The following is a 27,178-nucleotide window of genomic DNA, read 5'->3' as shown; positions in this document are numbered from 1 at the left end:
TTTGGGGCTTGCTTGCTGTTTCAGCCTAAAGCAGAAGTGGAACCTGGAGGTGACAGGATACTTGAATCTGATCAAGAGGCAATGAGCCAGAAGACTTGCCCTAGGAGGGACTCCCACTCTGACCTTAAGGTAGCGAAAGCTGCGGAGGAGAATGGTGAGCAGGAAGGGGAGCCCATTCGCAACGGTGCTGAGAACGTCTCCGCGGGGGAAGGAGGTGAGGGGAATTCAGGCTGCGCAGAGAGTCCCAGTGAAACCCCGGCCTGCCAGTATAAGCCAGGTAAGTCCCAGTCACCCTCTGCTCATCTTACCCCAGAGGTTGGGGCATACTCAGCAGTGTTGCCTTCCCGTGGCATGGGCTGTTACTCCTCTGCCTCTTTGGGGGAAACAGCATTTCTCCTAGCAAAGGGGTGAGAGAAAACAATGGGAAAGGGGCCTTAGCTCAGTGGCAGAGTTACCTGCTTTGCATGCAGAAAGCCCCAGATTCAGCCCTCGGCAGCATCTCCAGGGCAGGGAGAATTGCTGTCAATCAGTGTAGATGATACTGAACTAGATCAACAGAGTAAGGCAACTTCTAACCAGGAAAATGTTGAGCAAGCTGACTCAGAGAGAAAGAGAGAGCGCGAGAGAGAGAGAGAGAGAGAGAGAGAGAGAGAGAGAGAGAGCACCTTCCTAGCAGAGGGCTTGGTGTCAGCTTCTGGACTCAGGGTGATTCTTTGAGTCAGATCTCCAGGCCACCTCCGGAGTTCAAGGGCTGCTTCATGCAGTTGGCAGGCATGCCTTTATTTCTTGTACACGTGAGCCGGAAATGGACAGTTGGCTATGACTTGCCAGTATTTTGAAAGAAGTAGCTAGCTGCAGGTGGAGTGAGCCCCATGTGAGGTGGCCTCTCCAGAAGTAGATTTCTGGAGAGGAAGGCATCACTCCATGTCAGTGCTTTTCCTGCCTGGAAACCTGCCTTTGCTACTTGGTTCCCTGAGATTCTGACTCTGAATCCGTGTGGATTCAGCAGGGCACGTGGTGGAGCCCACGCTGGCACCTCCAGGGCCCTAGCTGGCAGTCGTCACTGCACTTACGCCTCCCGACTCCCTTCCAGGCCTTTTAATTTTTCATGTGGTGCCAGAGCTCTCGTTTCCAGGATGTCAGACTTGTGGCTCCAGATGTTTGCCTCCCTTTAAAGAGCACTTCATTGGTGGTCAATTCCTGAAAATGACCCTTTGAAAGACTGAAACATATAAATTCTTTATAGAATATCTGCTGGACCTAGACTACCATCTTCTCTGCAAATCTCTGCTGCATTGCCCCTCTGTGTGATAAAAGTGACCACCTGTAGCTCTTTGGGCAGCCTATGCTCCCTGAGCCTCCAGGTGCATCTGCACAGAGCAGAGTGCACAACTGTCCCTCTGCTGCATGCACTACTGTTGCTTGTACTGTGCTTCCCAAGGGTTCTTTAGAACAAAGCTACAAAACCTGTGGACGGATGTCCCAGTGCTGTCCTGCTCCTGCTCCTTCCCCTTCAGCTTCAAACCCTTCTCTTTTTTTTCTTCTGTGCAAAGAGATCCTGGGTGGGGGGTGTCCCTCAGTCAAAAAAGGGCTCAAGCAAGGCTCCCTGTGACCAAAGGGATGCAAAGCCAGACCTCCCCAATCACAGTGCAACATTCTTTTTCCATGGAGCCATGCACTCATTCCCTCAACCATTTCGTGACTTCCCCACAAAATGGGGACAGGGTGAGGCAAAGGAGAAAGACCCCCATGACCACAATTCTAATTGGAGCAAGGGGGCCTTGGTGGGAAAACATGGCGCAGTGAATTGCCCCAACCTGAGGCTGGTGGTGTTATTACAGAGCAGTGGAAGCCCCTGGACTCCGAAGGGAAGAAGCAGTACGACCGGGAGTTCCTCTTAGACTTCCAGTTCATGCCTGCCTGCATCCAGAAGCCGGAGGGGCTGCCGCCCATCAGCGATGTGGTCCTTGACAAGGTATGGGGCTAGTATATAGGCAGAGGAAGTGAGTTTGTGGTGGCGGCTGAAGGTCGAGAGAAAGGCATGTTTTAAACTGAGAACTTGGATTTTGCAACATTTTGAAGACCTGCTCCGATTTAATAAGGCACAAGAGGAGATGCTGCCACTGGACTGGGTTTAAAACTAGATGATATGTATTCATCTTCCCCAAAACATTCTTCTAGCCTCAGGAAGCAGGAAAACCCCAGTTCCCTTCCCCTGAGCTGCCTCTCTGTCAACAGACATGAAGAAGCTTTGCTTTCTGGTGGTGGGGTAGTTAGATGGCCTTGAAGTGCCATGCCTCAGTTTGCTCAGCTTTAGCAGGCACCCCCTCAGAGGTCAAGTTAGAAGGGAAATGGATCTTGATGGGCAGGATGAGTCATTGGCTGTGCCTTTTGCTTTCAACTGTAGCTCTTGAGGCTACTTGGGAGTATCTACCAAATGCTGCTGTCTGTGCAGACGGTTGCTGCATGGCTACCCGTAACTTTACATTTTTCTACCAATACAGATCAATCAGCCAAAACTGCCTCTTCGAACTTTGGATCCTCGGATATTGGCACGGGGTCCAGATTTCACACCAGCGTTTGCAGATTTCGGAAGACAAATCCCTGGAGGGCGGGGCACACCTGTAAGTGTCAGAGTTACATCCACAGTTAAAAATGACCTTTTGCCTTTCCCCTCCAGAATCTGGAGCAGCTCCCAGTTTGGGAGCTCTTCTGCAGTCACGTTTTCTCCGTTTTCTCTCTTTCCTTCCTCCTCTTCCCTTTCCTCCTCCCTCTGCTGGTCTGTGCCTTTCCTCATTCTGTCTTCCTTCCCATCCCTTACTTTCTTCTCGCGTCTTTCTATCACCTGTAAGGCTCCTCCTGTGCTTCCTTGACTCTATATGACTGGAAAATAGTGTTTTCCCCTCTGAAGGAGTCAATTGGTTCTGTTGACACAGGTGGGCAGGAACATGGCCACCAGCTTAGTATTCGGCTGAGGTTCTGCTTCTTGAGCTCCTTTGGTTTCTGTATAGTGGGGGCCTGGAAATGGGGAGGGGGAGGCCAAGCAGGGACGATATGGGGCGGGGGCGGGGGGGGGAAGAAGAAGAAAAAGAAGAGGAGAAATCTTAAAATAATCATGGGGAGTCAGGTGAAAGAAGGTCTTTGCAAGTGGCATCTGCTTCTTGGCTTGCAGAACAGCAATCCAGCAAATGGGTTTTTAATGGGAAATGACAAAAAGTAGGAGGGTTGGAGTTAAATTTAAGCTAACCTTCTGAAGTTGTGATGCCCACCTGCTGTAACAGACGCCTACTTGGGCATGCCAGGTCTTTCTGTGTCAGCCTGTGGATAATACCTTCCTCTCCCCCACCCCTTTCTTTCTTTTTACAGGCCTGCAAAGTGCAGCCCCCACCTGGACTCCAGCCCCTTGCTCGGTGTGGGCCCCCAGCATGCCCTTTGTTGGTCTCATCTCACCCACAGCTGAGGAACCTGACCATAGGGGTAAGCCATCCTGCCCCCGCCCCCAGTTTCCTCCCTCACTGTGAGCGTCTTTTTGCAAAGCCTTCTCCTCTGCCCTCCTGTCTTCAGAGGAGCTAGCAAACAACCCCACAGAGCACAAGCCTGTAATGGAAATGGCACCAGCCTTGCCTTGTACTCTTCTCTAGGCTGCCGTCTCTTCAGTGGTGGGTGGGACAGCACCAGCAGAGGGCATACTGGGACTTTGGCCTGAGCTGGATCTGCCCTAGGGCTGCTCTTCGCAGTCCTGTGTAGAGGGGGAGACCAGGTAAGTCCTGCTTGGCCTGTCTTCGTTTTTCTTTTGGCTTGGAGCATTTAGCAGCTCGTGGATGCTCCATCTCAGCCTTGCTGAATGGCAGCTTTCCCCCCCTTCTGCATTTTGGAAAGTAACAGCTTTTCACTAACCTTGGTACCTGGTGGCACAGTTAATCGGGTAACAGGTTTTAAAAAATGCATCTTATTTTCAAAAAGGACTTGGGTGAGGTGAAGTAGAAATGGGTACAAATAGCTTAAGAAAAATAGCCAGCTGCTGTGCTGTAAAAGCCACCCCAGATGCACCAGGAGGAAGGCCTTAATCTAACTCAGTGGCTCAGTTTTCTAACACTAGAAAAGAATACAAGGGACATTATGTTACAGAAGGTGCCAGAGATAGAATTGTTCTTGATTGTGGTGCTGATAGGTGAATGCTGGCTGAGGGCTACCATGAAATGGCAGCCCTTACGTCTGACTGCAAAATGTTAAACATTCTTAGGTGGTGTTTGGGAATGAGAGGTTGGGAGCGATGGTTGGGAGTGAGAGGTATGGGGGGGGGCAGGGGGACAGAAGCGAAGATCTTGTGTCAGACCTGATGTGGCCGGCATCGTGAACTTCACAAGTTTGTGATCTTAGTACAGCTCCTTTGCTGCTTATTCCTGCCCGGACTGGGAAATGATTTTGCTTTACTCTGTGTTGAGCAGAGACTCCTGCTGGGGGATGTCCATGAAACACTTTTTGAAGTGCCAAAATCAAGGTATCCTGCTGCCTGTTAGGGTATCCCATAATGATCACTGCTTCCCCCAAGATTTGTAGAAAGGGACCTACAGTAGCAGGTGCTACAGCTCAAGCTGCTGGTGTAGAATTTAAGCACACAGAGAAGCTCCTTGCTGCATTTTGGATGTCAAGGGCTGGATTCTCGAAGGAGTTGATGTGGTGCTGGTGCCTGCGTGCTAGCCTTAATTGGTGCAGAACATGTGTGAATGGTGAGACCTCAGGAGGAGCGAGCTGGTGGTTCGCTGCTCTGTCCCACCAGTTAGGCTTGTTGGCACTGTCTCCTCAGCAGCACCATGGGCCAGTTGGAGCTGCATCTGGATCACACTGGCCTGTGTACTCTGGTGTGCCTCTCAGGCAAAGTCCTGATTATTTGCTTGGATATGGACCTCATGTTGCAGGATTGGGGCTATTGTGCTCACTTGCCAGACAGCAGGGGGAAGTGTGTTCTCCAGCACCTTTAAAAAAAAACAAAAAAAGCCCCACTCTTTCTCTTTCTTCCTCCTCCTACCTTGCCCTTCTTAAACGTTTGGTTCTCTTGTACCTCAGAAGGTGCAGTATCCTGAAAACTTGGGGTTGTTTATCACAGCCACAGTGAAGCATGGTCAGGAAGGCTCAGCCTCAGGTAGCAAAGGAGGGGCTGCTTTTTGTGTGGCAGGGACTGCTTGCCGGCAGCATTCCGTCTTGATTCATATTCTCTCTGTGGGAAAGGTCTGTAACTCCATGCTTCAGTCCTCAGTGGCATCTCCAGGTAGGGCTGAGAGAGTTTCCCTGTCTGAAACCCTGAAGATGGACTTTGTATAAGGCAGTTTGCTACATTCCTATATTCACCTGCATAAATTCCCAAGTAGATGCTAGTGTTGGCAGAGCAGGGTTGCTTTGATGCTGGACGTACTGTATGTGTTGTTTGAGCCTCTTTGTGTTAAAAGGGACTTAACATTCAAGGGACTGGTTTTTCTCTTAGCTGTTAAACGTTGGACAGCGGAGATCTCAGCCAGGCCAGAGGCGGGAGCCCAGGAAGATCATCACGGTTTGTGTCAAAGAGGATGTACACCTGAAGAAAGCTGAGAATGCCTGGAAGCCGAGTCTGAAGCGTGAGACGCAAGCGGAAGACTCTGAGAGCATCAAAACCCAGGTGAGGCTGGCTGGGCTGATCCTTCTCCCCACTTTAACACCCACCCGTAGCTGTAGCGTTATTTGCATGGCTAAGAACAGGGTGGTCCAACGTGCAGCCCAAAGGCCGCATATGGCAACATTTGACACCCCCACCTCTCCAGGCCTCGTGCTGCCTTCCCAAGCTGAGCAAGTGATGTGCTGGGCTGGGGGTGTGTTCTCTAACAGGGTCCTAGAGTTCTGCCACCTTATTCCCAAAGCCTGGTTAGTGCTTTCCTGCTTTGGAATGGGGTGGGAGGGCCTCACCCGGCTATGAGAAGGCCACACAAATTTTGGCCTCGCTCCTCCCCCTCCCCCCCCCCCAACACACGGGTTCCTTGTTGAAATATGATTGCGGCCCACTTGATATGAAATGTTGGACCTCCCTGGCTTAAAAGGACAAGTGAGGATACCAGACAACCTACTACCTCTCTGGCAGGTGTATTTCCTCTGTGTTATCTACTTGACTGTTTCTGCCTTTCCTTGGGAGAGGAAAGAAGGGGGATCCCACAAAGGACAGACTTCCTGTGTGGAATATATTTGCATTCTGATCTGCCACTGTACAAAGCTTTTGCTGCTCTGGAGTCTGGTTGTTTCAACCTGGCTGTGTCTGAACTTCCCTGTCTGCCGGTCTTCCCCTTTCCTCCTGGAGTTGCTATGAACATGGGTGGAGCTGTTCAAGCTGACATGGGATGGTTTGGGCATACGGCGCAATGAAGCGTCCATGCCTGGGTACTGAAAGCAGCTGTCTTGGGCCGTTGCTCTCCTAGGCCTTTGGCCTCATTTGAGTTTTGCACCTTAACACCTGCATTTTCCCTTCAGGAGCTATTCCGCAAGGTCCGAAGCATCTTGAATAAGTTGACACCACAGATGTTCAATCAACTGATGAAGCAAGTGACTGATCTAACTGTGGACACGGAAGAGAGGTTGAAAGGCGTCATCGACCTTGTGTTCGAGAAAGCCATTGATGAACCCAGCTTCTCTGTGGCCTATGCAAACATGTGCAGGTGTCTCGTCACGGTAAGTGTGGTGTGGGAAGTTGGAAGAGGAGAATACCCAGTGAGAGCGGGGGAATGGCAGAGCTCCTTCTTAACATGCAGGAAAGCCCAGATTTGATCCCTGCCATCTGCTGTTAAAAGGATGATTTGAAAAGGACCTTATTGGCCTGAGTCTCAGGAGATACTCTGCCATTCAGGGTAGACAATACTGGGCTGAATTGACAAAGAGTTTGCTCTGGTCTGTTATCTGCTGCCTTTTAGACACCAGAATGAAAAGGGGTTTATGGGGAGGTTGTCCTGAAGATGCTTATCTGAACCAGGCTCATGCAGGCAAATAATAATAGTACCTTTCCATAATAGTTCACCTTTGATATTAAAAGTTTATATATATATTATGTATATGTATATATTACTGTGTTGTTTTCAATATGAATGCTGTGAGCCAGTCTGTTTGCTCTAATATGTTTTTATGAATAATGGCCCGTAAATATTTTTATAAATAAAATGATAAAATGCTGGTTAGGAATGGAATGCAGCAAGTGATGAGAGTGCCCTGTTTTGCCTCTTTTGTGCTCACCGTCCTCCTCCTTGGCCCTTTTGACACGTGCTGCACACAGCTGAAGGTGCCCATGGCGGATAAGCCCGGGAGCTTTGTCAACTTCCGGAAGCTACTCCTGAATCGTTGCCAGAAGGAATTTGAAAAGGACAAAGCTGATGACGATGTCTTTGAGAAGAAGCAGAAGGAGCTGGAAGCTGCCACAACGGTGAGTGTCTGCAGAGCACCCTCTGTGCGCTCCCAGGAGCAGGGAGCCCAAGACATGGGAGTCCTGTGGTGCTGCTGGCCTGGGAAGCGAGGCCATGGGCTTGTGGTGTGGCAGGCAGCCCTTTCTCACCACCCCTTCCTTCTCTGCCCCTCAGCCAGAGGAGAGGACACGGCTCCACGATGAACTGGAAGAAGCCAAGGACAAGGCCCGGCGGCGCTCCATTGGCAACATAAAGTTCATTGGGGAGCTCTTCAAGCTGAAGATGCTGACAGAGGCCATCATGCACGACTGTGTGGTGAAGCTGCTGAAGAACCACGACGAGGAGTCCCTTGAGTGCCTCTGCCGCCTCTTGACTACCATTGGCAAAGACTTGGACTTTGAGAAAGCCAAGGTTAGAAGAACCTGGCACCCACACTAAGACCCTTGGTGGCTGTAGCCTTTTCTGTGGGCTGCTTAGTGGCGCTCGTGCTTTCCCCTAGAAGATGGGGCAGTAGGGTTGCTTTGCCCCTTGTGTCATCGGGGAACAGTGAACACCCAAATGCATCTTCTTTGGTTCTGAAAAGAACTTAACTGTTCAGAAAAGCTAGATCCATACCCCTTACTGGCCCTTCTTCATACCCGCCAGGAGTGGATGGAATGTGAGGCCACTTGGAAAGTGCAGGGGCGGGTGGGTGACTTTTATGTATTTCTACGTAGAAACCTCTTTACTTTTGCCTGGCTGGGATTAGCCCCTGTCCAAAGGTAAGAGTCACCCTCATTGCTCCAGGCCCTGAAAGGTTTCCCAGGAGAGGCTGGAAAGGATCCCCACCCCCCACTGTAATGCAGTTTTTCATGTTCCTATGAAATATGGTGAGAGCATCTGTGTTTCCTCTAGCCTCGAATGGACCAGTATTTCAATCAAATGGAAAAGATAGTCAAAGAGAGGAAAACCTCTTCCAGAATACGATTCATGCTTCAAGATGTCATAGACCTCAGGCAGGTACGTGTCCAGCAAGGGAAGCAGATGAGTAATTGTCCACAAGAGAAAAGGGGTACTGCCCTCACCTGGCTCTTAGTCTTACCTTGAGGGGTAGTTCTTGGTTTTTTAAAGGGCTGCCAGAGACCATCTTTTGATGATGGGCAGTGGAGCTGCTGTCTCCTGCATCATGGGCTTCTGTCATGGGGTTGCTGTGGTTTTACAGTCGACTTGTGTCACGCTTGTGGAAGGAGCTTGCGAGCAGTTTTCCCCTCGGTAGAATATCCCGCTTCCTCTGTCTGCATCAACCACAACTACCCCACAGTGTGCAGGGGAGAAAGAAGGCCTCATCCGTCCTTTCTTTCCTGTCTTCCACAGTGTAACTGGGTCTCACGGAGGGCAGATCAAGGCCCCAAGACGATAGAGCAGATCCATAAAGAAGCAAAAATTGAAGAACAGGAGGAGCAGCGGAAAGTCCAGCAACTAATGACCAAAGAGAAGAGGAGGCCTGGTAAGTTCCCAGAGTTCCCACCTGATGCTTGACCAGGAGGAGAGAGGAACAAGGGTGCAGGTCATGAGAATTGCCTCCGGTGTCTAGATTATAGAGCGCCCTGTCCAGGTTGAATATCTCTTTCTGCCCATATGCCTCAATATACATTGTTAAGCATATTGGGGAACAACCTCCAGCCATTTGTTCTACTAGCGTGTGCATGGACCATTGCACAGAATAGGCAAATGGTGAAACTGCAGAGATACTTTTTTTAAAAAACCTGCCACACAATTGCTTAGGCAGAAATGCAAATTGAAATGCACTCTTCAGCTAGATGCGGCAGAGGAAACATAGCAGCCTTATTCCCATAGGCTCTCAAGCTTCGCTTTACACATACAACTCATCCCAGACCACTTTAGCTACCATATCAGGGATTATAAAAAGTAACCTGTTTGTTTGTTTTGTTTGCAGGTGTTCAGAGGGTAGAGGAGGGTGGCTGGAACACGGTGCAGGGGGCGAAAAATACCCGTGTGCTGGACCCCACCAAGTTCCTTAAAATCACCAAGGTTTGTATGGAGGAAGAGTCTCTTTCTAAGAGGAATCCTGAGAGACCAACTCCCCTTTGGTTGGTCATCTTCCACATTCCCAATCCTCAACATCAGCCTTCCTGAAAGTGGTGCCCTCCCAGACGTTTTGGATTGCAGTTCCCACAGGCTCCAGCTTCATACACCTACAGTAGCTGGTGCCAGTGGGAACTGTAGTTCAAAATGCCTGGAGTGTGTCTGGTTGGGGAATCTTGGTTTTTCTTGCTGCCCTGCCCTCCAAAGAAGCTGTTTGTCTGTCTGTGCATCTAGGCGTTTTGAACTGGGAAGTGGGAGAGAGGGTGGGAGGATTTGTTTCCTTCTGTGAAAGAGGATTGGGTGGGGCGGTTCCAATCCCCAGCAGGCTCTCCCTGATTTGTGCTCCTGTCTGTGTGTCTTTCAGCCCACAATAGATGAGAAGATCCAGCTTGTGCCTAAAGCCCAGTTGGGCAGCTGGGGAAAAGGCAGCAGTGGGGGAGCCAAGGCCAGTGAGATTGGTGAGTGTGGAGGCCCCCCCACCCTGCATTTTGCTCTGTGCACCCTGAAAAGTGCTGGCTGTTGCTGTTCCTCGTCAAATACATCTCCTTGTCATTTCTCCTTTTTTGGAATTTCCAGTCTTGGCCTACTTCCTGTTATGAATGGGCTGTGCAAACTCCATATTCAGTGCTAGCCCTCCTCTTGGTACACCCACTAAAGTTAAATGGTTACAACTATCTTAGGTTCATTAAATTCAGTGGATTTACTTTGGGAAGGACTTAGCCTGATATAACTCCCATGTTCTACTTCTTCTGCTTCTTAAACATTCAAATAGTTCACCAAAGTAATTGAATTGGTAGATCAAACCAGCGCTTGATCGGTTTCCGACTGTAGTGCTGCAGCAGTCTGTAGACAACACACTATAGTACTACAGTCGGAAACCGATGAAGAGCTAAGAATAGCATGATTAAGTTAGCTAGAGAGTCTCCTGAAAGAGCCGGTTTTTGCTTGGCTCCGGAAAGAGCTCAGTGTGGGAGCTTGGCAAATATCTTTGGGGAGTCCACACCACAGTGCTGACGTCTCTACTGCAAAGACTCTGCCCTGATTGGATGATTGCTGAGTTTCACTCAGTATCAATGCCTGGAACAAGAAATCAGAGCAAATTATCATAGCATCCATGACAGATGGCCATCCAACCTCTGCTTAGAAACCTCCACTGAAGGAGAGTCCAGAACCTCCCAAGGGAGTCTGTTCCACTGTCGAACAGCTCTAACTGTCAGAGGTTTTTCCTGGTGTTTAGTCAGAATCTCCTTTCTTGTCATTTGGAATCCATTGGTTTGGGTCCTGTCCTTCGGATCCAGCAGAAAACAAGCTGAATCCAACTTCCATTTGACTGCCCTTCAGATATTTAGTCTCTTCCAGGCTAAACATACCCAACTTCCTCAACTGTCCCTCATAAGGCTTGGTTTCTAGGGAAGGATTTGGTCCTTAGGAGACACCCAAGCCAGTTAAGGCTTTAAAGGGTTTCTTGTATCTGTAGGTGACCCATCTCTCTGCAAAACCCCTCTGCCCTGAAGGTTGAGAGAGATCATCAAGGCATCCACTTGACACAGTTAAACTTGTGCTAGGTTTAAGAGCTTCTGGGCCTCTGGCTGATGGGTTTCCTGGAGCCCTTGAGGCAGCTGTTACTCTCCCCAACATCCTCTTGCAGATTCCTTACGACCAAGTGCCACTAGTTTGAACCGATTCTCTGCACTGCAGCCTCCCGCATCATCTGTGTCTGCCTCAGCCACATCCGCAGAGTTGGACTCTCGCAGGGCCTTAACTAGGTAAGTCTCAGGCCACCCATGGGTGCTTCTCTCACACTTCATTTAGTAGTAGTAGTAGTAGTAGTAGTAGTAGTAATTGCCTTGAATGAAGTGTTCTATGTGATTAAGCTGACTTCTGTCCACGTAATGAAATGTGGAGGGAAAGCAGAAATTTAATTGCCTCTCCGATAAAACTCTTCTGCTTTTAGCGCTTGATGTCTTGTGTTTACTATCACTTGAAAGCTAATTGGCACATAGCCGAGTTGGGGGTTAATTTTTTTTCAAGCAGTGAGTGAGTAAGGAATTATCCTGAGAAATGTCTTTGCTCCCACAGTCGGGGGAGCACAGGCAGGGAGAAGAACGACAAGCTGCTCCCCTCTCCAGCCTCACGACCCAACACCTTCTTGCGGGTCAGCAGCAGCAAGGAGCAGCTCTTGGACAACCAGGCTCAGGAAGAACAGCGGCGGGAGATGCTGGAGACTGTGAAGCAGCTGACAGGGGGGCTGGAGAGCGACTGGAACAGCACAGAGGCAGAGAGGAGCAAGGCCAAGGAAACTGGTGAGCTTTTCCTCTTCCTCCTCCACGTTGGGGCATCTGAACTCTGGGCTGTCCTTCCTGCTGGATGAGCAGAAACATTTTGTGACTGATTTGGTTGGTGCTAATTTATGTCCTGCAGGTGGCGCTGTGAGTAAAACCTCAGCGCCTAGGACTTGCCGATCGCATGGTCGGCGGTTCGAATCCCCGTGGTGGGGTGCGCTCCCGTTGCTCGGTCCCAGCGCCTGCCAACCTAGCAGTTCGAAAGCACCCTCAGGTGCAAGTAGATAAATAGGGACCGCTTACTAGCGGGAAGGTAAACGGCGTTTCCGTGTGCGGCTCTGGCTCGCCAGAGCAGCTTCGTCACGCTGGCCACGTGACCCGGAAGTGTCTGCAGACAGCGCTGGCTCCCGGCCTCTAGAGTGAGATGAGCGCACAACCCTAGAGTCTGTCAAGACTGGCCCGTACGGGCAGGGGTACCTTTACCTTTAATTTATGTCCATTCCCTCTTGAGCTCATAGCATTATTTCATCCAGGTTCATTTGTTGCCCCTTCTGAGTCAAAATGGTGGTGATCTAAAGCGAGGTATTCTGTGCAGATCTCTCTCTGGGATGAATTACACCACAAATCCTAGAGTGTGTAGCTGCATGTAGGACTTACGAAGAATGGCAGGACACAACCTAAGGACTTGTCTGTAATGACAATGGCATTGTGCATGGGAAAAATGCCTCTCTGGCATTGCATTGAAGTAAGCCTTCTACATTTCCTGCCTCTTTCTCTCCCTCTCCCCTTACCCATTCAACTGTTTTAACAGCCAAGCCTGAAATTTCCACATCCCCAGCCCAAGAAAAACCTGCATTGTCAGAAGAGGAAATAGAGAGAAAGTGCAAATCGATCATTGACGAGTTCTTGCACATAAACGATTATAAGGTAAGGAGAGCAATGGCCCATCGTGACGTGCATTGGAGTTTTCTCTTGGGGCGGAGGGCTTAAGCGTTTAAAAGCCACCCTTTCCGAGGTCTGGCTTTGTGGACGCTGATCTTACGATATCAGTGCAGAGAGCAAGAAGGACCTTTATTAAGGTCAGCTGAGGAGCTTTGCACAAGGAAAGTCTCTTAGCCCACGGACTACAGAGAAACCTCCTTTTGTATTGTCTGGACAGGAAGCGATGCAGTGCGTGGAGGAGCTGAGCATCCCGGGAGTGCTGCCTGTGTTTGTGCAGGTGGGCGTGGAGTCAACCCTGGAGCGGAGTCAGATCACCAGAGACCACATGGGCCAGTTGCTGTATCAGCTGGTGCAGTCGGAGAAGCTCAGCAAGCAGGACTTTTTCAAGGGGTTGGTAGTCTGCCAGGGAAGGAAGCAAGATCTCTGGGTATTTTTTCTTTCTTTCATGGGTGCTCACTACAAACAGTTACATTTGGGCTGGATGCAGAGAGTGACCAGCTGCCTCCCAGATGGAATGCGCCTTGAGCAACTCTGCTTCCCTCCTTAGGTTTGCGGACACCTTGGAGACGGCAGACGACATGGCCATCGATATACCCCACATATGGCTATACCTGGCTGAGTTGGTGACGCCTATGTTGAAAGAAGGAGGAATCTCTATGAGAGAACTTCTGACGTAAGCGGCACTCTTTCTCCGTTAGCCGTGGGGTGATGCTTGCACCGGCTGCCCTTGGAACTCCTTGCATAGATAAGGTCAAGCTAGCCACAGTCAACAACAGTGACCTATGCGAGAGACCTGTTGCTTGCTACAAACTGTATTGTTATTGCCTTGGGGCAGTGAATTTCCACACCCCGGTTAAGCCAGATTTAAACCCCTCATGGGCCTAATTTGTCACGTGTACAGGGCCCACCAGTTAAAATGACGTCAGGCAATGTTACTTTTTGAAGGCACACTCCCAGATCACGAAGGGATTTGCACAGACCTCAGCTAAAACAGGGGCTTTCACAGAGATTTCAGTGTAAACCCATCATGAGTCTGGAGCAAGGTTTGCTTCAGCTGTTGGACAGTGGGGACATGCCTTACCTCCAGCAAAGGAACGCTTAAGAGCTCATTTTAAGCCACACTAGCCCTGGTCCCACACCTGATGTCTCATATGATGGCAGGTGGGTGCAGTTTACCAGAAACAGTCAGGCAGGCTAAATAAGGTTTCCCAGCAGGCCAGAGGCTTGCCACCCCTGCCTTAAGGGCTGAACCAGCAGAGGGTGGCAACTCCCCAAATATCCTGCCTCTCAAACCTTGTCTGCTGTGGTCTCCCTCCAGCTCCAGAATAAGAGTTGCTTCTGTGGTCGAAGATTGAAGTAGAACCTAGTGAAGGCCAGAGCCCTCACCCCCCTTCATGGTGGCCTTTCACCATGTGCTAGTTGCCTGTCAGGTAGCAAAGCTTACACTGCTCTCTTGCTCTCTCCTGTTGCAGAGAATTTAGCAAACCCTTGCTCCCTGTGGGAAGAGCCGGCATCTTGCTTTCCGAAATATTGCACCTTCTATGCAAACAAATGGTAAGTGTTCTAGGTCACTTGCAGATCTGAATGTGTGTGTGTGCAAAGGGAATCTGTAGTGTATTGAAAAATGTCAAGAAGCCTGCCCAAGACTCCCAAGTCAGTGAGTTGCATTCAGCTTTTGCCTGAAAAGGCTTTGAAGCTGCCTTTAGTTGATCAGGAGCAGGAATCACAAAGGACAGCCTCCTTCAGAAGATGCTTCGAATTCAGAGATGTTCCCAGTTGCTGTCCCAACCTGAGCAGGCCCCTACCCTAGAAAGGGTGGCACTTTCTAGGCCCCACTGATTGCTGAATCCCGTTGACCCCACAGCAGCATTGGATTGAACCCTCCTGTTGGAAAAGAACATCCTAAAGTTGGGATATTGAATGTGATACTTTGCATTCACCCAGGTTTCCCCCTCACCCCCAAAAAAGAACTGTCATGGTGGGGTTGGGGGTTGCGTTGAACACCGTGGCTGTTTTGGGTCTTGCTGCTCTCCTTTCTTTGATTTTTCAAATTCCTTCTGTGTTCTAGAGCCATAAGAAAGTGGCAGCCTTATGGAGGGAGGCTGGCCTCAGTTGGAAAGACTTCTTACCTGAAGAGGAAGATGTCCACACCTTTCTCATGGAGCAGGTGAGTTGGGAGCCAGAGCAGGGTCACTCTGACCTTTTGGTCACTCTGTTCACTTCTGATAGGGGGAGGAGGTTTGACTAGGTGCTATGTTGTCCCTTCCGACCCTTGAGATGGGACCAGCCTCCAGTGCAAAAGGTCTTTAACCCTTTGGAAGAATAGATGGTTAAGCCCCACTTCAGGGTGTTCACTGGTGTGGGCGGGGAACCCTGCATGTCATGCCAAACTAAAGCCATTCTCTTTTCTCTTGTAACACTGCAGAAGTTGGACTTCACAGAGACTGATAGTTCCAGTTCCTCAGAAGCACTTTCAAAGAAGGAGCTCTCTGCTGAAGAGTTGAACAAACAGCTGGAGAAACTCATTATCGAGGACAAGGCGAATGATGAGCAGATCTTTGATTGGGTAGAGGTACAAAGCCCAAGTCCATCTATGCCCGTACACTAATAAGTTAAGAGTTATTTGAACCCATCTGTTACAGTTCCTGGAGCCTGGGCTCTTGGAAAGAGCAGCTCTCAGGAGTAGAGTCTTGGTTCTTACAGAATCACGGGGTTGGGAGCATTTCACAGCCCTCACCTGTCTCCACACTGCTTTCCTGACCCTCACTTTCACCAGAGTCTGGTTTCACCCCTGGGGATTGCTGCTTGTCACCAGAACACAATTTTGCTCGCCTAGAGGGCTGCATTGTAGGGCTAGAGAGAAATTATTGCTTTTACAGATGCCAGAGGGTTTTGATCTGTAGCACTGAGTTCCATCCTAGAATGCCTTTTTTTATGTGACTCTCCAGCAACAGACTGTTTTTCCTGCTGAATAAATAACACCGTAGAAGGCAGAATTGGGGGAGAGAATATAAGCCATTTTCCTGCTCCCATGAGCACTTTGGGGTGAGCTGATCTGGTAGGAAGCACTTTAATCAGTGAGCTTATAAGATTCCTTCATCAGCGAGTTCTTCAGACGAGGTGCTGTGATGCAACTCGTGGGCTTTTTTGACTTCTGCAAATACTCTTGATTTCAGGCTAATCTAGACGAGAGCCAGATGAGTTCACCTACATTCCTTAGAGCTTTAATGACAGCAGTTTGTAAAGCCGCTATTATAGGTGAGTAATGTTCATCCAGAAGTTTTAGACATGAAGCCATCAATATCTTTCCTCTGTTTTGCATGGAATTTGAATTCTTTGCCACAGTCTCTTTTTAAGCATGCACTCTGCATGAAATGTCCCACTGATGAGACACAGATAACGAGCGACCAGAACAGGTCATGTTAATGCGTCTTCCATCCCAGGGATTTCTGGGATTCTCCAGATCCGTTCTTTCTGTGAATCCAATCCATATCATTTGGAAGCATACTATGGTTGGAAGAAGAGAAATCACCTACCTTATTACCGTTTCCACCAGTTGTTTTATATCCTGAGTTGTTCCATTAGAAAACATCAAGTGATAACTGTTCCAATGGCAGTTCTTCATTTTGAGGGTGTGTGTAAGGAGATCTTTGAATTCTAGCCAGCAGTGGCCCCCATGGATTTGGGGCAGGGGTGCCAGTGAGAGTGTTGCCTTTTTGCCTTCCAGCTTCTGTGCATTAAACCTTTTTTGTGCTTTTGTGGTGTAGCTGAATGGGGATTTAGTTGGCTAAAGTCCATACTTGTAGCCACTTCAGAAGTTCAATAAAACTGTGAGGGGAGAGGAGAACATTAACACACCAGCTAATGAGTCCCTGCATATAGAAAACAAGTGTGTCAGGTTTCTGTCCTGACATGCTAGCTTTCTGTGTGCAGAGATATTGGGGGGAGGGATATGGAAGAGCATTCCACAATGTGAACCCCACTCCTGTAGTGTGAAGGGGTACCACCCAGTGAGAGTCAAGCCTAAATATTTTTAGATCCCAGATACAGGTAGTGATGTATTCCATCTTTTATATTTTTGGTACCTAAAATTGCAGGAGGTAGGATGACGTGACACAGCCTCTTTCTTTCAAAGCTTCTAATTTTTGGAAGATGAGCTGGTGAAATACCGTATTTTTCGTTCTATAACACACACCCGACCATAACACGCACGTAGTTTTTAGAGGAGGAAAACAAGGAAAAAAATATTCTAAACGAAAAAGTGGATGTATGATTTTTGTGGTTCATGCTGTGGCCACAGACATGTGATCTGACAGTGAGTTTGGAGTAGCCCAGTGCAAAAATCCTGAGGATCCATGTGGATCCATGCTTTGTAACCACATTTTTGCACCACTGCGGCTCCAGGCAACAGTGGGTGCGTGATTTTTTTGGTGCAAGATGTAGCCATGGACATGCTATGTGATCTGATGGTGAATTTGGGGTGACCCAGTGCAAAAATCCTGAGGATCCATGTGGATCTGTGCTTTGTAACCACGTTTTAAGTGGGGAGGGAAGGAAAAGCACTCAAGGGACAAGGAGCACGCGTGGGGTGTGTGGAGAAGGATGCTGCTAATAATGAAGAAGAGGGGTATAAGGGAAGAAGGCTCCTCTCCTCTCCCGCTTTGCTCCTTTAAAGAAGCAGGCTCTCTGTACCTCTCTCCTCCCCACTCAGCGGCTCTTCTCCTGCTTTGCTGTTTCAAAGCGAGGCACAGAGGAGGGAAGGAAGGGGAACCATGGATCCTCTGCTCACGACTGCAGCAGATCCCCACCACCACCCGTAGGCATTCCCTCCATAACACGCACAGACATTTCCCCTTACTTTCTAGGAGGAAAAAAGTGTTATGGTGCAAAAAATACAGTAAACCTTTCCAATTGCATAAGCAGTCCAGACGTTGAAGAATGTTTAATTTCTGCTGCTGCTATCCCTTTTGCCTTGAATTGAGATTTGTCTGTGAAGACAGAGGATAGATAAGAGTTGCCTGCCTGCCTCCCTTCCTGGCCAGCTTTTAACCAAATGCTGACATTGAATCTCTTCTCTTTTCCAGTGGACAGTTCTAGCTTGCGAGTGGACACTGCTGTTATCAAGCAGAGAGTGCCGATCTTACTTAAGTACCTAGACGCGGACACAGAGAAGGAACTACAAGCACTTTACGCACTACAAGCATCAATAGTAAAACTTGATCAACCTCCGAGTAAGTGTACTCAGGGTCAGGGTGGTCTTTGGGCCTTGTTCCCTTGAATTGGGCTTGTGTAAAATAGGACGGAACATGATGTGCTGTCACTGGCCGTAGGGCCGTTTGCTGGTACCCCAAAGCCAATTTATACTAGATTTTCTTGGGGTGCATCATTTTGCTTTTGTTCAGGATGAATAAGGGCCACAGAAAATCCTCCTGAGTTTGAACGTGGCTCCCAGTCAGCAACCAAAAAAGGCAGGCCTCTGTTTCCAGTTTCTCTGTTTCCAGTCCTATTACCCTTGTCATCCAGAGAAATGGAGGATAAGTGATAATGAAATAACGTTAGTGGCATTTAAAGAAGCTCTGTAACAGAATAAGAAATATTGTAAAAAAGGAAAATAGAAGTGGGGGGTAGGCATAAAGGCAATAGTAAAATTTAGAAATGTGTAATTAAAGAAGATATAATTTGGATGATTGGCAGAGAGGCTGAAGGAAGTCTAAAAATGGAAAAATTTATAGAAGTTGTAATGTGGTGTAATTTGTATTTTCTTTTGATGGAAAATCAGTAAAATATAATTATTTTAAAAAAGAGAGAGAAATGGAGGAAATGTCAAGTATATAGCAATTTCTCCTCAGTTTTATATCATCCACATATTATTTATTTATCTATCTATCTGAAAGCTTTTTGCAGTGTTGGGAGCCTGGATTCTAAACCTGCCCTGATGCAGGATGTTCCTTCAGCTTAGCCACACCATCTGAACAAAAACCTACCCACTGTGGAGCCCTAGAAAGGCCTCTCACCTGGGAGAGCCCTCTGAGCTCTGAAGAGCAATGATACAGTGGTGCCCCGCAAGACGAATGCCTCGCAAGACGGAAAACCCGCAAGACGAAAGGGTTTTCCGTTTTCAGAGGTGCTTCACAGGACGAATTTCTCTATGGGCTTGCTTCGCAAGACGAAAATGCCTTGCGATTTTTTAGGGGTTTTTTCGCTCCCCAACCCCTTTTTCTAAAGCGCTAAGCTGCTAATAGCTTTTTAGCAGCTAATCCGCTAATCCCTTAAGCCTTTAATAGCCGTTAATAGCCCTTAAACTGCTAATAGCGCTAATCCGCTAATGGGCTTGCTTCGCAAGACGAAAAAACCGCAAGACGAAGAGACTCACGGAACGGATTCTTTTCGTCTTGCGAGGCACCACTGTATTTGTGTTTCATTGGCTCCCTGATTGAGGAAGGACTAAAAGAGGGTCAGACGGAGTAAATTTATAAAATATAAGTGGAGGGTTGCAATTCACATTTTGAACTGAGCTTGCTAGCCAGTCGTGTCTGCTTTGGTTGCTGTCCAGGGGGGAATGTTCACCTCTTCCTTTCCTTCCCCCACAGATTTGTTACGGATGTTTTTTGATTGCCTGTATGATGAGGAGGTGATATCAGAGGATGCCTTCTACAAGTGGGAAAGCAGCAAAGACCCTGCGGAACAGAACGGGAAAGGCGTAGCATTAAAATCGGTCACGGCATTCTTCACGTGGCTACGAGAAGCCGAAGAGGAGTCGGAGGATAATTGAAACTGAATTACAAAAAAAAAAAAAAAAAAAAAACCTCAAAAAACCACAAAAAAACAATTTAAGTATTTTTTTAAAAAAAGTTTCACGTCTTCGCCAATCACAGTGCAGCAAGGCCAATTCTCGCGCAGAGCCCCCCCTTCCCCCACATGTGCACGAGTGGGAGAGGAGACAAAAAAAACCGATATAAACGCAAAGGCGATCATGGAGGACAAAAAGTACTTGAAAATTCAAGTCCACTTCAAACCTGAGGGCAGGAGCACTAAACCAAAATACATCTATTTATAGAAAAATATTTTCTGTTTTAATCTTTTATTTTTCCTTTTTAAACAAGGACTCCTACTTTAAAAAGAAACAAATCTCTTTAGACAAAAAGTGAGAACTTTAATTTATTATTTTAAGAACTGCAAATGTCAGTGTAATTTTTAAATTTGCAGTTTCTGTAGCAAATTGTATAATAGACAAAAAAACAACAGATAAATAAATTTCCCTCCCTTTTCAGAGCCACCTCAGTTTTGTTTCAAAGCACGGTATCTGTGTATTAAATTCTAAAGGGGTTTGGGAATGAACTAGGATGAGGGAGATGAACTTTTTTTAAAAAAGAAAAAAATCATCATTTTTTTTTCCGCCTGCCTCTCAGCTTGCTTTCCACAATTTAAAAAAAATCAAAAGCAACAAAGCATAACCTTGGAGCTGAAGGAAAACCACGTTTGAGAAAACGGCTGTGGACCAGACTGCTTGGAAAAATAACTTGCTCAAAGCAAAATAGTGCTATCCTGGAGGAAGAAGAAAAAAAGAAGCAGCAAAAAGTACTAGTGATACTTTCAGAACCTTTAGAGCAACTTTAAGGCTTGTAAATACATAGAACAAATATTTAAAAAAAGAAAGAAATTGACTCGATACTATTTCTTTTCACTTTCAAAATATAAAGAACAAAATAAAGACAAACCTTGCAAGTTTAAAAGCACAAGAAAGTGGCTTCTTTTGATGGCAGCTTTGAAGGTGCCTGGCCCCCCCACAAGCCATGGCATGCTGCCTCTCTCGGAGGGGGGGGCATTAACATTCCTGACCTGAACTGCCCCCGTGACCTGTTTGCCCAAATCTATTGGGCAAGCAGGGAGGGAGGAAGTTAAAGGAGTAAATAAAGAGGAGGTGGGTCACTCTTTGGGAAAGGTTTTGTTACGGATGGATTTTCTGTGCGGCATGCCAAAGTGTGTTCACCAACCTTTGCACTCTGCTGCAGGTGATTTACAGTGTGCAGAAAGGGTCAGTACGGCTGCAGCTTCCTTGTGAGCATTATCCTCCAATAAGGTGCTTATTAAATCTCTTACACCTCCCGCCTGCCCTTAAGGGAGTGTGTTGCTTTCCCTCCCTTTGAGACGAAAGGAGTGTACATAATGTGGTTAATGGTTCGCGGTGTCAGAATTTCTGCTTGGCCAATTTTATCCGGTTGGGGGGGGGTGTGCTATGTCCGCACATCCCAATACACCTCCACGAAGCTTTTTCCATTTGTAGATTGTTCTCTGTAAAGCACCTTCTCCATCTGAATAAGTTTGATCTCTGTTGGCCGCCTGAGATAACCAGCTGCTGGCTCTCCCTGTGATGGCTCATCTGCTCTTAAATGAGCCCCCCCTCAGGCTGCTTTTTGCAATTTGTGGAAGTCTAGGATGGCCTCGCCTTGTCATTCCAAAAGAAAATGCAAAATAACCCTTGTTTTACTTCATTTGTTACTGGGTTGCTGTGTTTACATGTGATCACCGGAAACTGAAAACTGTTTTAAGTATTGCTGGGGAGGCTTCTGCAGAAGCAGGCTTTAATCTGATCGTGCTTCAAGGCAAGTCAGGCCAAGGGGGTGCATTTCAAAAGCCTTCTTCTCACTGTACAGTATTTCCCCCCTCTTAATTATTTTTTTTAAACGGTGCAGGAACTCTGAGCTCTGCTCCTGACCCTGCCTTCTTCAGCCAAGGAGTGACGGGTCAAGGCCGCTCACCTTTCCATAAGATGAAAATTCTACTGCAGCAGTGGCACAAAGAAGCATTGTTACATCTTCTGTATGGAAAATGGGTGTGATTCAAATTGTTTGCTGCTGAAACTAGTAGTAACAGAAAAGGAGTTTTTGTCTTTTTCACTGGAAGCTTTGCAGGGTCCCCGTTATTCTTCACAGCATTGTTAGAAATGAAGGCCTGGTTTTCTCTGGTGCCAGTCCTGCTAGCATGTTATTTATTCCAATAAGGTTGACAACCTTGTCCCTGCCTGGCATTGGTCAGCGTTCTTATGGCAAAGTCAGTGGAGATAAGTAAGTGGGTCCACACTCGCTTCCTTTGAAAGGGAATTGTTCAACCTGTTAAGTATTCAAAGGAGTGCCTAGTTGTCGTAGTCCAGAGGTGGCTCCAGTAACAAAAAGGCCTGGAATAAGGTTCTTTCTCCCAGTTCACTATCGTAAAGCAAGCTGCGTGGAACTTGGTCACTTCCTCACTCAGATTACTTGGGTTGAAATGTCCCTTTATGAAGCTCTATCAGCAGTTGCAATAACAGCCAGTTGAAAGCTTGCAACCGCAACAAAAGGTTTAAGTTCAAAGTCTGACTAAAAGTAAATTAGCTGGAGAGTCCTAGGCTTAGAACTTTGCAACCATCATATAATCTCAAAAGTGTTAGTAGTCATGATTGGAGGGCGGCGGGGTTTTTTTTGTATGTGTGGGTTTTGTTTTTACTTTTCTACCACAGAGGTAATGGGAACAGGTGTAGCAGACTACTATCTACACTGTTTGTGCCATGTTGGAAGGGTAGATGTCATTTTGCACTACATTTTGAGACTACAGAATTATACCATGTTGTTAGTTGCAGGGTGTGAACTTTTCCTTTGTATGCTAGTAGAACCAAGATACATATTCCTTCTTTCTTTTCTTTTTGGAAGAGATGGTGCACTCGAGCCCAACATTACTCTGAATATGTTACCCTTGCTTTTTTATTTCTGCATGCTGTATGGCGTTCATTTCCTATCTGTGGATCTGGAAAATAATTAACACTGGTTGGATATCATGGGCAAACATCCCATTTTGCCAGCAGTCTCTGACCATACACCTGAAGCAGTGTGCCCTAGTTCTTAACCCATTCCACAGAAGCACAAGACCTGCAGTCAGAAATGAATACGCTTTTACTTGGAACTACTGTGTGTATTTTGAGGAGGGGGTTCTGCTCCCTCATAAGCAGTAAGCCCAAAGAAGTTAGATTTCCAGGCCAAGACTTGCAAAGCCCTGGGGTGGCGTCAGGGAATTTAAAGCGGGGGTACAGGTGCACAGGCTTTCAGCAGGGCCTACAAGCTGACCCAGGCAGCTGCCTTGCAAAGAGTGTCACAGACATTTGCTAATTTTACTATGCTGGCACCTACAGGTCTTCTACAGCACTTCCTTGGGGATTCTCACACTGTTGCCTTCAGGCAACCCAAGTCCATTGTGTGTGAGAGAGAGCATTCTGTATCATTTTCTCCTTTCAACTCCTGGGGGCTGGCAGCCACCTTATTGCAAGAAGCTAAAAAATATAGAAGTTGCTGGTGGCGGCGTTGGCTGTGAAAGGATTTTAATTAAGCCACAGCCACATTCAAACACTTAGAGCTATTGAACAGTTTGGGTGTTTTAGAAGTGGCACAGTTTGCTTCAGTTAAAATGGCACAGCCTCCTGCGGCTCTACGGTTTGGTTTTTAGAATTTTACAGCTGAAGGAAGCAGGTCTGAAGAAATGGGAGTATTGATAGAGAAGTGAGCAGAACATGCAAAATTGCAGCCCCAAAGTTATTAATACCAACTGGCTTTAAAGCCTGCATTTCTGGGTTTTGGTTTAGCTTAGCAACCATGACTTCTGTGTGTATTGAAAGAGAAAGAGAGAGCAGCTTTGGGTCAGGAAGGTTCGAGTCCTTTTTAAAATGGTTCTATGAAAAGTACTGATGTCAACAGAGCCGTCATAAACAATGGGCTTCTATGCATGTGCGTACACACCAAAAGAATCTCACCCTGCCTAACATTCTTCACTAACTACAGCTTTCTGTTACCATGAAGGTAAAAGCTGCTTCCTTGAGAGCCAGTGTGGTGTAGTGGTTAAGAGCAGTAGTCACGTAATCTGGGGAACCGGGTTCGCTTCCCCGCTCCTCCACATGCAGCTGCTGGGTGACCTTGGGCCAGTCACACTTCTCTGAAGTCTCTCAGCCCCACTCACCTCACAGAGTGTTTGTTGTGGGGGAGGAAGGGAAAGGAGAATGTTAGCCGCTTTGAGACTCCTGAAGGGGAGTGAAAGGCGGGATATCAAATCCAAACTCTTATTCTTCTTTACAAATCTTGCTGGGAGCAGGCAGAATTGATCCTCCTTGAGTTTGAACAGGGATGAGGAACCAATAGCCTTACAGGTGATGTTGCTAGACTCCAAGCTCCCAGCAGGCTCAAAGGTCAGGGATGATGGGGGTGGTGCAGTCCCCACAATCCTGGACTTTAAGTTCATCTTCCAGTTCCTCCAACCTTGCTAATGAAGCAGGCAGGTGGCATTTCTGCATGAAAGTATGGTGGGTTGAGGAAGATTCCCCACAGCTTTTGCAGTTTCAGCAAAATTAAAGCACTCTGGAAGTAGAGGGGAAATTGGCGATTCCTGTTCAGCTAACAAAAGTCATAGATGGTTTCAAAGTAGATTAGAGCAGACTGGATGGAATAAATGGGCCTGCTCAAGAGAGGGAATAGCATTGGATACAGCCCCCTCTTTACAATGGGTCTGCCCCAAACTGCACTAAGCTTTTGCCAAATTTCTGGGCTTATCATTTGCTGCCTTTGGCCATAGAGTAGTTTATTTCATTTTTATCTCACCTTTCCTCCATGTGGTGTACATAGTTCTCTCTATTTTATCCTCACAGCAGTCCTGTGAGATGGGTTAGGCTGAGATTGAACAACTGGCCCAAGATCACCCACTTGAATGGTGAAAATGGCATGCGCCATCTTGAGCTGAAACTGGAAAGTGGTGGTGTTGGGTGGGGGAACCCTTGTTAATGCCGATTTAGTTGTTTATAAAAGAGGTTGGATCCAGCTTAAGTCCGGCTCAGAGCAAACCCACTGAAATGAATGACCCTAAATTGGCCAAGCCCATAAACTTCAATGGTCAACTCTTGAGTAGGACTAGGAAGAACCCAAGGCCATTGTAGTGTTGGAGAAGGTGCAGGGGCTGGTTCAATTCCTTTGTGAGGGAAAGCTGCAACATTTCAGGCTTTTTTAAGTGTAGAAAAATTGTAAGGGGGGGAATTATAGAGGGGTATAAAAGTATGCATGGGGTGGAGAGAGGGGTTTTTCCTCCCTCATAATAGTAGAACCAAAGAAGAGCCATCCAGTGGAGCTGACTGTTGGAAGATTCACGACAGGCGAAAAGAAATAATTAAACTATGGAACTTACTGCCACAAGATGTAGTGATAGCCACCAACTTGGATGGCTTTAGCAGAGGATTATTTTAATTAAGTCAGTGGTCACTGTATGGCTTTGAATCCAAGTCACGAGCGAGCACAGGTGAGGAGAGTGCTGGCTTTTGCACCTAAGTCCTGCATGGGGGCTTCTCTTTTGGGGCCTCTGGTTGGCCCCTAATAGAACAGGATGGTGGAAGAGATTTATCAAAACATCTATTTTGCCCTTCCTCTCTGTTAACAATCATAGAAATCTACAATAAAACCTGGGAAACACTTATAGCAGCTAAAGGAGAGAACATCACTAAAAATTGCCTCCTTTGAATATGGGAGGGTTTGCTTTTAATGGCCATGGCTTAGTCAGCAGATTAAGATGAGATTCTGCTGCCCGTGGGGTGGTTTTACTCCTTAATTCTGCCAAATAATATATGTGTGGTAGTGGCTCTTTTTCAGATTGATGAAACCCCATATTGCATTTTTCAGTGCAGGAGGTTAGAAATGTTAAAACGAATTATATATTAAATGTCGGAGAATAGCTTGCAAGGTGCTGGAGAGGGTACCTCATCTCCCTATCCCAGCCTTCCAAAACGTCCCAATTCAAGGTTTCCTGCATTACAACCAGCTGTCCGATAATAGAAACAAGATGCTTGTCTATCCCAGCAAGGAAGTACCTGTGGTACTGAGATGGTTCCACCAGCAGCTGTGAGCAAGAGATGGAACCTCCACTTTCAGCTGCAGTGTACCTTAGTTCCAGCTTGGCTTGAGCATACTCCTGCCCTGTTCATGTGGGGTGTTGGAGGCACCTAGATGGCCTCGCTCAAAAAGGGAGGATAGCTGCCTTTCTGCCTTGTTCATGGGGTCTCTACATTTGGTTGGTCCAGCGGCCAGGAAACAGGATGCGGAGACTTGGCAGGGCTTTGAATTCATCCAAAATGAAAAGGTTGCAGTTTTATATACAGTAATACAGTGGTGCCTCGCAAGACGAAATTAATTCGTTCTGCGAGTTTTTTCGTTCTGCGAGTTTTTTCGTCTTTTGAAGCACCGCTGTGTATTGATGGTTTCCCATAGGAATGCATTGGCGGTTTTTTTAAAAAAGGCGCAAGACGTTTCGTCTAGCGAAGCAAGCCCATAGGGCAATCCGTCTTGCGAAGCAACTCAGAAAACAAAAAACTCTTTCGTCTTGCGAGTTTTTCGTCTTCCGAGGCATTCGTCTTGCGAGGTACCACTGTACCTCTGGTTACATATGCTTCAGGTTACAGACTCCCTTAACCCAGAAATAGTACCTCGGGTTAAGAACTTTGCTTCAGGATGAGAACAGAAATCGCACGGCGGCAGCGGGAGGCCCCATTAGTTAGTGGTGCTTCAGGTTAAGAACAGTTTCAGGTTAAGAACGGACCTCCGGAACGACTTAAGTATGTAACCAGAGGTACCACAGTATTTAGTGCCTGCTGTCATTTGAGGATGTCAAAATGTAGCCTTTCATGCACTGTTTGCTTACTCCACCATAGGAGCCTGGCTGTGACTTAACTGGTTTGCAGGAAGGAACAAGAGGAGTCTCATTTTTCATTAAAAACTCTGCATATGGTCACACGCGTATTTGTGAGGAGGTGCATTCCTTTGCATAAGGTGTCGCAGGACCCAAGACCCGGAGTCCTGCTTGTTCTGCATGCCATTCCTGAGCAGAGGGAGGAGCAGAGACCAAATTATCTGTCTGGCTACAACGGTGAAGACTTTGGCCTATTTTGCAGGGCTGTTGTTACAGGGGGGTGAATATGAGTTGGTAATGAATGGGCTTGCTTTTTACTTACAACTAAGGAACCACAAGCACTGGGAACTACCGTTAAGCCTGTTCTATAAAATCCTTGGGTTTTTTTCCCATTCCATGTGGCAGGTGTCTCTCTGGAACTTCTATAAGGAGCTTGTCTTCAGCCACAAAACCATTTCTTTCTTTCTCCCTGCTTCGCTACAACAGGTCTTATCTCTTTTTAAGTGTTAAGCAAAGATGAGCCTGTCCCCCTTATTAGCTCTCGGTCTTTACAGAAGCCATGTCCATATAAATGAGAGCGCCTGCTTTCGATGGGCTCCTGGTTATCTCCTGGGCATGTGCAGAGAGCAACCCGATTCCACTTGCCTCTGCCTTCTTCTCTGGCGCGAGTCCTTCTATGCATAAACCATCTCATTGTTCTTGAGGATTAAAAAATGTACAGTATTCCATATACAACCTTCCCACCCGCTTTTTTAAACCAGGTGAGATTCTGAGCAT

At 47.3% G+C, this 27,178-nt stretch overlaps 1 protein-coding gene across 50 annotated transcripts in view; it reads left to right on the top strand.

Annotated features, from left to right (window-relative positions):
* EIF4G3 (eukaryotic translation initiation factor 4 gamma 3) overlaps nt 1-20,454 on the top strand; it is a 76,340-nt gene extending 55,886 nt beyond the window's left edge. For 36 of the 50 annotated variants that reach the window (XM_083453627.1, XM_083453624.1, XM_083453586.1 and 33 more), the window contains 23 exons: nt 25-277; nt 1,842-1,975; nt 2,505-2,624; nt 3,367-3,477; nt 5,483-5,653; nt 6,493-6,690; nt 7,286-7,432; nt 7,587-7,823; nt 8,307-8,411; nt 8,766-8,898; nt 9,349-9,443; nt 9,862-9,955; nt 11,146-11,263; nt 11,577-11,800; nt 12,591-12,706; nt 12,939-13,111; nt 13,269-13,394; nt 14,194-14,275; nt 14,790-14,888; nt 15,147-15,293; nt 15,898-15,979; nt 17,806-17,952; nt 19,312-20,454. In XM_083453627.1, coding sequence (XP_083309753.1) covers nt 25-277; nt 1,842-1,975; nt 2,505-2,624; nt 3,367-3,477; nt 5,483-5,653; nt 6,493-6,690; nt 7,286-7,432; nt 7,587-7,823; nt 8,307-8,411; nt 8,766-8,898; nt 9,349-9,443; nt 9,862-9,955; nt 11,146-11,263; nt 11,577-11,800; nt 12,591-12,706; nt 12,939-13,111; nt 13,269-13,394; nt 14,194-14,275; nt 14,790-14,888; nt 15,147-15,293; nt 15,898-15,979; nt 17,806-17,952; nt 19,312-19,493 — 3,294 coding nt within the window. In that variant the 3' untranslated portion in view covers nt 19,494-20,454. The remainder of the gene's footprint in view (nt 1-24; nt 278-1,841; nt 1,976-2,504; nt 2,625-3,366; nt 3,478-5,482; nt 5,654-6,492; nt 6,691-7,285; nt 7,433-7,586; nt 7,824-8,306; nt 8,412-8,765; nt 8,899-9,348; nt 9,444-9,861; nt 9,956-11,145; nt 11,264-11,576; nt 11,801-12,590; nt 12,707-12,938; nt 13,112-13,268; nt 13,395-14,193; nt 14,276-14,789; nt 14,889-15,146; nt 15,294-15,897; nt 15,980-17,805; nt 17,953-19,311) is intronic. The other 14 variants (XM_083453629.1, XM_083453612.1, XM_083453625.1 and 11 more) reach the window with 1 other exon arrangement.
* Nucleotides 20,455-27,178: the final 6,724 nt, after the last annotated feature.

The sequence above is a fragment of the Podarcis tiliguerta genome (assembly GCF_965153285.1).
Source record: "Podarcis tiliguerta genome assembly, chromosome: 8".
NCBI lineage: Eukaryota > Metazoa > Chordata > Lepidosauria > Squamata > Lacertidae > Podarcis > Podarcis tiliguerta.
Note: the sequence above shows the minus strand (reverse complement) of the source record. Positions and strands in the feature narration are given on the sequence as shown.